We start from the raw sequence: 10,811 nt of genomic DNA on the forward strand, positions 1-10,811 counted from the left end.
GGCGATTCCTCAAGGATCTAGAACTAGAAATACCATATGACCCAGCCATCCCATTACTGGGTATATACCCAAAGGATTATAAATCATGCTGTCATAAAGACACATGCACACATGTTTATTGTGGCACTATTCACAATAGCAAAGACTTGGAATCAACCCAAATGTCCATCAGTGACAAACTGGATTAAGAAAATGTGGCACATATACACCATGGAATACTATGGAACCATAAAAAAGGATGAGTTCATGTCCTTTGTAGGGACATGGATGCAGCTGGAAACCATCATTCTCAGCAAACTATCGCAAGAACAGAAAAACCAAACACCGCATGTTCTCACTCATAGGTGGGAATTGAACGATGAGATCATTTGGACATGGGAAGGGGAACATCACACACCGGGGCCTATTATGGGTAGGGGGGAGAGGGGAGGGATGGCATTGGGAGTCATACCTGATGTAAATGACGAGTTGATGGGTGCTGATGAGTTGATGGGTGCAGCACAACAACATGGCACAAGTATATATATGTAACAAACCTGCACGTTGTGCATATGTACCCTAGAACTTAGAGTCTAATAAAAAAATTGATAAATAAAAAAGAAAAAAAAAGAAAGAAAAAAAATCTGTATCTATGGATAGATGGATATAGGTATAGATATCACAAACACACACGCAATAAAGCAGAGTGTTTTCCTATATTAAAACTTGGTGAACTGGGCTGAGTGTGGTGGCTCATGCCTGTAATCCCAGCATCCTGGGGGGCCGAGGGAAGACTGCTTGAGCACAGGAGTTCCAGACTAGGCTGGACGACACATCAAGACTCCAGCTCTACAAAAAATTTAAGAAATTAAGGTGTGTGTTTAGTTGTGGGAAGACAACTCACATTTTAGGCTAAAGTTAGACGTTCATTTGTTTCGAATACTCCTAGCTACTGAGGAGGTTGAGGTGGGAGGATTGCCTGAGCCTAGGAGTTGGCTGCAGTGCTATGATTGAGTCACTTTACTCCAGCTTGAGTGACAAAGTGAGATTCTGTCTTAAATAAAACCTCAGTGAACTTTTTCCATTTCTCTGCATCTTGCTAGCGGAAGATAAGTCTCTATATATTGACAACTTCCTATATGTTTTAACTCTCAAAGTGGAATTTGTGTTACTATATGCTATATGTACTAAAAAAGTTTTTATTTTTTAATTTTAGGAAGTCTGTTTGTTATTATTAAAATCACAGAGCTGAGCTCATTGTATAAGAGACCTATCTTCATTTTGGTATGTTATTTTATTCGACAGCACCTATTTGTAAATGTTTTTAAGTAATAATAAAAAGAAGTGAGGTCTGTCAAAAATGACAAAATTAAGAACTACATCTCAAGCATAAATAACCTGAATTTATCAAGTTACGTGATTGTAATGACAAATTAACTAATAGGACCAAATAGAGAATTGTTTAGCTACTATCCAATAAATAACACAACAAAAGAGTTTTTCCAAAGATTTATTGAAGCAGAAAAAGTTGGTCAGATACTTGCTGGAAAAAAAGCAGTTTTAATGATATTCAAAATACCTTTTAAAAAGTATTCTAGCACAAGATTTTTCTGTAAACTAGATTATGTTGTAAACTTTTTTCTAAATCTTTTAGGAGTGTCGGTTGTTAAGAACTAGAGCTTATTCCTATTCCAAATCTATCTTGCGCTCCTGAAAAACTGCAGAAAGGCACTTGAAAGCTGTTTCTTTAAGATATGGATTTCTTTTTTATTCTTGCTGGTAATATATTGCTGCACCGAGTGTGTGCAATTTTTATTCAAGGTCATCGTGATGCTGAGAAGTTTCGTTGATAACCTGTTTTAAAAAAAAAAAACCCAAATAAATGTAATGCCACATGCCAAAGATTAAATTATCCTATATATCATGGCAAATAAAAATCCTGCTAAATATATATAATTTATTGTGCAAATCAGACAGTTATGTTGCTTCTGCATGAGTGAAAGCTAGAAGCAGCAGACACACAAGACTCTTCCACTACAGGCAATATAAGGATCCAATGGAATGTTGTAACTTACAAAAAGAATTTTTTTTTAAAAAAGTGTGTTTATAAAGGATGGTATAATAGTTGTACACAACACAGCCAAGTTTAAAAGCAATGAAGACATATTAAAACTAAATGATCGTATGGCACATGCTTGTATTATATAGATGGGTTCAGGAATCTATAAAGTATGGAGGTAGGAAGATGCCATATGTCCAGGATCAAAGCATTCCCCATGTTGACGTAGTCTAGTGAAGCTGTTTCTTGTAGCTGCTTTAGGAAGTGGTTTAAGGAAGCTTACTCCCACTTCAAATTAAGCACCAAAGCAAATCACTAATTTTGGAGTGTAGGAAGATTGCTATCTCAGCTTCACATCCAGGAGCCAAATAATTAGTTGGCTGTGTGTACTGCTGAAGAAGGAGCCTATTCTTTTTTTAGTAGGCATGAATGAAACCTGAACCTCTCAAATTAGCCTGCTGTATCTGAGATGCAGATCCATTGATTTAAAACATATCAACTCCTGTCTGAGATTACTCTACATTTTACTTAAAAGATACCAACCTGTCCATCTCTAGTTTCAACCGTCTTAATCAGAAGTGTCCTTTTTGAGTGGGTGTCCACCAGAGGGAGTGAATCCAGATTAGTTTCTAAATAAACAAAAAGAGGCCAAAAATGAGTACAAATGACTTTTTTCTTAGAAAAACCAAGTAACCATTTTAGTGAAACAATTATGATTTGTGGGGGAGAGACAATTGTGTGAAGTGCTACTCCCCAAATAATTTTTGAGTGGTCTCTGTTTGCAAGCCCAGGCCCTGACACACTTGAGAATCAGGATGAGACAGTACTTGCAGCAGGAAGAAGGAAAAAGGAGTTTGCATTTAACTTAGAGCATAGAATGCAAGAGTGTACTTGGGTTTGAAAAGTAGATGTTTTACAGAGTTTTCTCTTATATGGCATTTTTCAGATATCCTAAAAAAAAGAATGCTTTGACATAAACACCATGGTTACAAGCTGCTGACGTTTTTCTTAAAGGGAAATAAAATGCTTACCCCTCAGGTTCAGGGAGGAAAAGTTTGGAAGAGGCAGAGAAATCCTATAAACAGATGAAGAGAAACAGTAAAATTGTAGGCACATAACTTCAACCACTAGGAACAAATTAATGCACTTCTCGTTTTCGTCATGTAAGAAAATGTACTGTTTTAAGTCATAAACTAGGGATTTGTCTCAGAAACATTTTCCTACGACTGGTCTTGTTAGTACATTTAAAATATGTTACTACATTTTTTCCACAGAGGCATGAACAGGAGTAGAAGAGTGGAGGCTTTGACAGATTTGTGGGTTCAAATCCCAGCTCTGCTGTTGGTTAACCCTTACTTCAGCAAGTTATTTACTCTCTCTCAATTCAAATTCCTCCTCTACAAAAAGTGGAAAGTAGTTATCTCAAAGAAACTTTCTAAAGACTAAATGTGACACTGTGCTTAGAGGCCAGTGGCACAGGGCCTAACAAATGGTCACCATTAGTTCACACATCCAAGTCTGAGTTCCCTACCTGCTCTCCTCGCCTTCCAGCAGCTTCCTGTAGGTGGCAATCTCAATGTCAAGGGCCATCTTAACATTGAGCAGGTCTTGGTATTCACGAAGGTGACGAGCCATTTCCTCCTTCATATTCTGAATCTCATCTTGCAGACGGCCAATAGTGTCTTGGTAGTTAGCAGCTTCAACGGCAAAGTTCTCTTCCATTTCACGCATCTGGCGTTCCAGGGACTCATTCTGTAGGAGGTGAGAAAGATCTCTGGTGTTATTTCTCAGAAAACCCCAGCTGTTCCCAGAACCATTTACAGACCTTCTGCAATAATTTCCATTAGTGGCAAATGGCTACCACTATAATTTTTGGTGGAGAATACAAGTACCAAGTCCTTCATATTAGAAGCAATGATATATGCAAGCTAAAACCTTCAAGAGTTCCATCAAGTCCGTTTTGAGTCTGTCTTGATAATTCATTTTCTTTGCATTAAGGTATAAATTTTTACTCACTGAGCATTTTGTTCAGGTTATCACCATGAGTTTAGTCAACAGAATGAGTCATTATTTTCCCTCTTTTACTGCAGGGTTGGTACTCACGGTTCCTTTAAGGGCATCCACTTCACAGGTGAGGGACTGCACCTGTCTCCGGTATTCATTGGACTCCTGCTTTGCCTGGCGTAGGGCGTCATTGTTCCGGTTGGCAGCCTCGGAGAGGTCAGCAAACTGTTAGGAAGAAAACAGAAATGTAGATTGCTCACATTCAAGTCTTTTGATTCTCTTAGGAAAAAAAATCATATTTCTCACTGAATGTCTTCCAGTATAGGTTTAAATTTCTGTTTTGAAAGTCAGGGGAAGAGCAGTGGAGTACTGACATTAATACTTTCAGAGTTCACTCTACTATGCTCATTTCAACACAGTGGACGTCAAAGGTATGGCATTGTGGTTTACTTGGAGGCAAGGTTAGGGAAAAGGGAGTCTGCTATTCTGAACGAGGTGATGTGGCCAGGTGTGGTGGCTCACACCTGTAATCCCAACATTTTGGGAGGCTAAGGCAGGTGGATCACATGAGGTCAGGAGTTTGAGAGCAGCCTGGTCAACATGGTGAAACCCCATCTCTACTAAAAAGACAAAAATTAGCCGGACATGGTGGTGCTTGCCTGTGGTCCCAGCTACTTAGGAGGCTGAGACAGGAGAACCACTTGAACTTGGGAGGCGGAGGCTGCAGTGTGCCAAGATGATGCCACTGCGCTTCAGCCTAGGCAGTAGAGCAAGACTCTGTCTCATAAATATACATATATATATATATATAAAGGAGGTGATGTGAGTGGTGGGAAGGCCGTGGCGACAAACACAATGTGAGCAAGAAGTCAAAGCCAGCTTTGCATTGGAGCTAGAGGATATTTAGGAATCGCACACAGGTATGGGGTTTTGAGAACACAATGCTTTTCTTTTGTTCAAGCCACACTGATTTGTTTCCTACCTTGGACTTGTACCATTCTTCTGCCTCCTGCAGGTTCTTGGCAGCCACACTTTCATATTGCTGACGTACGTCACGCAGGGCAGCCGTGAGGTCAGGCTTGGAAACATCCACATCGATCTGGACATGCTGTTCCTGAATCTGAGCCTGCAGCTCCTGGATTTCCTGCAAAAAGAACAGACAGAGACGGTCAGCTGTGCCAACCGTGGGGGCTGCCTTACCCTCATTCATTCCCCAAAAGTCACTCCACTAACCTCTTCGTGGAGTTTCTTCAAAAAGGCAATCTCTTCTTGCAAAGATTCCACTTTGCGTTCAAGGTCAAGACGTGCCAGAGACGCGTTGTCAACATCCTATTTTGAACAGAGAAAAGACAGGACATGGAGGATGTAAATGTCTATGGCTTATCTCATTTATTTGTCTTAGATTAACCATCTGAACCTAGTCTCCTTACTATAGAAAAGGTGTTGACACATTTTATGACCCTTGAATAGGTTTATAAATCATTCAGTGCTATAATATGCTGTGCTTTCTCCTGCTCACTAATATATTTTAATTGTGACCCCTTGTGTTTTACTCAAGGTGGTGATCGGACAATTTTAAAATAAATAAACGTCCACACACATGGTAAACTGCACTCAATCATGACTGAATCCACATTTTACCAGTGACATTTTAAAATTACTTTTTAAGGCTGGTCATGGTGGCTCTTGCTTGTAATCCCAGCACTTTGGGAGACCGAGGCGGGTGGATCACTTGAGGTCAGGAGTTTGAGAACAGCCTAGCCAACATGGCGAAACCCCATCTCCACTGAAAATACAAAAATTAGCTGGGTGGGTGGCACACACCTGCATGTCAGCTAATTGAGAGGTTGAGGCAGGATAATTTCTTTAACCCTAGGAGGCAGAGGTTGCAGTGAGCTGACATAGCGCCACTGCACTCCAGCCTGGGCAACAGAGTGACACTCTGTCTCAAAAAAGAAAGTAATTCCTTTAATTTAATTACTTTTTAAATCTAGAAAATCTATGCCACAACATTGTTAAGATTTGTTTTGTAATTTCATGGAATAACATGGTGATAGAGGTGGACAAATTTTCATAACTTCATGTACACTTGAGTACATGGAGAACAGAAACTTGTGCTTCAAGAGTTTTAGCTTTTTTTCCCCACTCAAATCTTTTGAAACTTATCCTTAGGCTCCAAAGCAAATATGTAGTCATGTGGCATCCATTGTACAAGGCTAGATTTATATTCAATAATAACCCAATTCAGGATATGCTGCCAAAGATTCAGTTCAGGAAAAATTGGAAAAGAAATGTAACTCTGAACTGTACTTTCTCTGCTTTCTCTGATGGATTTTTCTTCTAAAACTCCTTTGACTCATCCTACAAAGGCGTGTCTTTTTCACTTGCCACTGTATCCGTTCAGTTGGCCTGTTTCAGAATGACTGGTCAAACTTGCAGAGAATGAAACTACATGAAGGATTTTTGCTGATTCAGCTGTCCTTCTATGTTTCCATTTGTAAAGCTCAACATTCCAATTCAGAACATGTAATCTTGCAACTAACATTTTATTTCCTCTCAAAAGGATGCGTGAGGATTGTTTATCTTGTCAGCAATTATATTTGGAGTTTAGTTTATAGCCTTATGGTCTTAAACTGTTGAGACTTTTCTTTTTTTTTTTTTTTTTTTTTTTTGGAGACGGAGTTTCGCTCTATCGCCCAGGCTGGAGTGCAGTGGCCAGATCTCAGCTCACTACAAGCTCTGCCTCCCGGGTTTCCCCCCTTTTTGGCCTAGTTTTTTTTTTTGTACTTTTTAGTAGAGACGGGGTTTCACCATATTAACCAGGATGGTCTCGATCTCCTGACCTCGTGATCCGCCCGTCTCGGCCTCCCAAAGTGCTGGGATTACAGGCTTGAGCCACCGCGCCCGGCCGAGACTTTTCTATCACCTTAGTGGAAAAATGAATGAAGAGTGGGTGATAAAAAGATTAGTCTTGATGAAAACATTCAATTTTACTTGCTAAGCCCTAAGAAATACATAAAAGATATTTTACTAATCTCCAAAGAAAGATCGATGTGGTATTATTATTACATTGAAGAGAATGAGGAATTTTGCTTAAAGAGAATGAGGAATTTTGCTTAATCTCGAAACAGAGGATCTTTTGTATTGATGTTGTTTTACGTTAACTCACTACTCTGCAGAAAACATTACAGGTATTGTAATCAAAAATGCTCAAGGACTAAAATGAACCACACATTGCTGTGGTTAAATTAATTTGGTAAATGTATTTCAATTTCAAAATGTTGTACTACACTATTCATCTGAGAGTGCTTTGTAGTTAATCCCAGTAAATATTCCAGGGAATAAAACTATAGACTATAATGGGGATCTTCTGGCTTCTGGATTCCAATTTTAAGTCAAAAATTCTGTAAGTCCATCCAATTTTGGTGAAAAAAAAAACGCACAAAAACCCTTTAGTTATTAGATATTAGCCTTAGATTACTATTATTATTATTTTTTATGGCGAGAGTGCTAAAGAATACAAGAATCCAATCAAGAAAGGACTTTCAAAATGTGAGGTATGTTTGTAGCTTTAAAAACTTTTTACATTACATACTTCTCAAGTCTGGGCCAGATATTAGATAACGGATGTTAGCAAATACTTGTGTCCAATTAGAACCGTGCTTACATCACTACATATTCAATAAGAATGTAGCCTGCTGCAAAGCTTCCCCGGGAACACAAAGACTCCTATTATTTCTGTCCACAGCCACCACATTTGCCAGAATGTCTGTATCTACATTCCATAGTGAAGCCCATAGAAACCATTAATACCCCTCAGCCGAGGGGACAGATGGCTTCTTTTCACCCTTATTAGATCACAAAATAGTTGTGCATAGCGATACTTCCATCGAACTTTAATGCCACAATAGAAGTTGCAAAGAAGAAAAGAAACTTGCTGGCTCCATTCCAGTTGGAAACTAAGTTTTCTTATCTTCCAACACGTTTTCCATTTTAAACTGTAGGGCATAACTGCGCTTTTTGTGACCTTGTAAAAATTAAGCAACTTGACTTTGGCAAACCACAATCTAAAATTGTGACCGTTCGAAACCAGAAGGTCAATGTGTTGCAAAACTGTGCAACATTTTGGAAACAAAGTAAAAAGTTAAAAGATTTTTCTTTATGTCCCAAGGAACGGCTTAGAAATCATTCAAGGATCGCTTGAACCCGGGAAGCAGAGGTTGCTGCGAGCCAAGATCTCGCCACTGCACTCCAGCCTGGGCGACAGAGTGAGACTCCGTCCCCCAAAAAAATCGTCCAAGCGGTTTTATTAATATTTTTTCTAATAATGAGAAGCTCCAATCTGTGGTCTTCCCGCCACTAGAGGGCTTTACGCGCAGCCCTGAAGTTTTGCACTTTTTAGACGTGGGTTAAGCAACTTTTAGAATTGCTCGTGGGTTGTGTTGGATGGGGTCAGGTGGCTGCGAGTGGGAAGAGAGCCTACAAACCTGTCTGAAAGATTGCAGGGTGTTCTCGGCTTCCTCTCTCTGAAGCATCTCCTCCTGCAATCTGAAACAGTTGCGCATTAACCAAAGGGGAACTGGGAAACCGCCAGGGGCGGGGCGGCCACACCCAACCACCACGTAGCCGCGCTGCGCCTCCAGAGCCGCTGCGCCACCTCGGCGCAACTAGCGCTTGCAGCTTTCAGGCCTGTGGCCCTCGGCAGGTTTCAGTGGGACCTTGGGCACAGCGCAGAGGGGCAATCACGGTCGCCGCACAGACCTGCAGGACAGCGCCGCCATACCCACCCCCGAGAGACCATCCCTTTGTCTCGCTCCCTCCACCGCCTTCCCCTCCTTCCTTCGCCCGCCCGGCGATTGGCCGCCCGCCAGAAGGGGCAGGAAACTTTATAAAAGTTTGGAGGACTCGCTCTCATTGTGCCCAAGGGCCTTCAACTGCACACAAAGTGGTAGTTTTAAGAAATCTGTAACTTGAAACGGAGCGTCCTTGGGCAATGTGTGGGGACAGAGGGGGAAATGCGAACTGCAAGGTCTGGGTTCTGGGCGGGGCTGCGCCGCCACAGCCACAGCCGCTGCTCTCCGCAGTCCCCCCGGCAGGCCTCCCCCGGGCCTCATCCCCCAAGGGCGTGGCAGCCCTGGCGGGGGCGGGGGACGTTCCCCTCTCCCTCCAGCCCCCTCCCGAGGCCCAGCGACTTGCAAGGGCGCAGCCTTACTTCTCCCGGAGGCGCATGATGTCCTCGGTCAGGTTGTCGCGCTCCACCTCGACGCGGGCTTTGTCGTTGGTTAGCTGGTCCACCTGCCGGCGCAGCTCCCGCATCTCCTCCTCGTAGAGGTCCCCCAGGCGCGACTTGCCCTGGCCCTTGAGCTGCTCGAGCTCGGCCAGCAGGATCTTATTCTGCTGCTCCAGGAAGCGCACCTTGTCGATGTAGTTGGCGAAGCGGTCATTCAGCTCCTGCAGCTCCACCTTCTCGTTGGTGCGGGTATTCTTGAACTCGGTGTTGATGGCGTCGGCCAGCGAGAAGTCCACCGAGTCCTGGAGGAGCCGCACCCCGGGCACGCTGCTCCGCAGGCGCACGGCAGAGGAGCGCGTGGCATACACGCCGCCCGGGGACGAGGCGTAGAGGCTGCGGCTGGTGCTGGGGCGCAGCGCGCTGCCCAGGCTGTAGGTGCGGGTGGACGTAGTCACGTAGCTCCGGCTGGAGCTCGGCCGGCTCGCGGTGCCCGGGCCGCCGAACATCCTGCGGTAGGAGGACGAGGACACGGACCTGGTGGTCATGGCTGCGGAGGGTGGCGATGGGCTGGGCTGCGGCGGTGGCGCGGACTGGCTCCTAGAGAAGAGGCGGACAAGGGCGCGGTGGGTGTGGGTGGTGGGAGCGCGGCTGAGTCTCTGGCGCGGGGACCTCGGAGCGAGAGTGGCAGAGGACTGGACCCCGCCGAAGGCGCTGTTTTTATAACCGCATTAGGAAGGCGGGTCCCCTCCCACTGCCATCCCAGCCGCGGAGCGCGCCAGCCAATAGGGACCTGGCGAGAAGCGGGGAGGGTGGGCGGGTGGGGTGGGGGCGCCCTCGAGCCTTTCTCCTCCAGGGCCCGGGACTGGGCACGGTCCCGTTACTTCAGCGCTGGGCTGGGACTTTTGGGGGCTTTCCGGATGATAGTCTCAGCTGGGCTCACCCTGGGGTGCTGAAAAAGGCGGGGTCGCGCGGTGAGGGGGGATCCGCCCGGGACTGAACCAGAGGGGTCCGGTGGCACCGCGCCAGAGGGGCGTGGGAGGAAGCGCGCGGCTGCCTCGGGGCTGCGGTCAGGTGGGGAGACCCGCGAGCAAAGGAGCGGGAAGAGGAAGAGTAAGGGATCCGGCAGATCTGAAGTCGCTGAGAAAGAAACAAAGAGCGCCTGAGATTGGAACGCGGGGTGGGGGCGCGCACAGCTCAGGAACGCAGGGCTCAGGGCCCCGCGCAGCCTCGCTCACCGCCGGCTTGGAAAGGGGGGCTGCTCCGGCCCGCGCCTCTGTCAGTCGACTTGCCTTAGCTGGGAGATGTTGGGGGGAGGGGAGGCTCTATCGAGGGACCTAACGGACTCAGTCCAGCTTCGGACGGCGGGAGTTGCCAGGCGGCGGTGGCAGAGGAAAGCCCGAGGGAGAGGGGTGGGGTCGCTGAGTCACCGGTGGTGACTCACCGCGCCCTGCTGTCCCGCCGATTGAGGGCTGCTAAGCGGTTTAGGGGAAACCGTTAGACCAGATTGACTCGAGTCTCCGCGGCTCCGCGCGTGCTGCT

At 45.1% G+C, this 10,811-nt stretch overlaps 1 protein-coding gene across 1 annotated transcript; it reads right to left on the minus strand.

The window, feature by feature from the left end:
• Positions 1-1,473: 1,473 nt before the first annotated feature.
• Positions 1,474-10,009, minus strand: VIM (vimentin). The gene is made up of 9 exons (XM_009199811.3): positions 9,255-10,009; positions 8,530-8,590; positions 5,276-5,371; positions 5,025-5,186; positions 4,142-4,267; positions 3,570-3,790; positions 3,070-3,113; positions 2,582-2,667; positions 1,474-1,833 (listed from the first exon to the last, which is right to left on the minus strand). Exons 1-9 carry the CDS (start codon positions 9,815-9,817, stop codon positions 1,792-1,794), a joined length of 1,401 nt encoding a protein of 466 aa, XP_009198075.1. The 5' UTR covers positions 9,818-10,009; the 3' UTR covers positions 1,474-1,791.
• Between the last annotated feature and the right edge of the window lie 802 nt (positions 10,010-10,811).

Source organism: Papio anubis, chromosome 11 (assembly GCF_008728515.1).
Source record: "Papio anubis isolate 15944 chromosome 11, Panubis1.0, whole genome shotgun sequence".
Taxonomy (NCBI): Eukaryota; Metazoa; Chordata; class Mammalia; order Primates; family Cercopithecidae; genus Papio; species Papio anubis.

Excerpts from the sequence above, each read along its gene's own strand:
- VIM (XM_009199811.3), bottom strand. The coding sequence starts at position 9,817 with ATGACCACCAGGTCCGTGTCCTCGTCCTCCTACCGCAGGATGTTCGGC. Across the intron at positions 3,791-4,141 it reads TGGATGCCCTTAAAGGAACC|AATGAGTCCCTGGAACGCCA; the intron begins GTGAGTACCAAC and ends CACCTCCTACAG. Across the intron at positions 2,668-3,069 it reads TTCCTCCCTGAACCTGAGGG|AAACTAATCTGGATTCACTC; the intron begins GTAAGCATTTTA and ends TTGTTTATTTAG.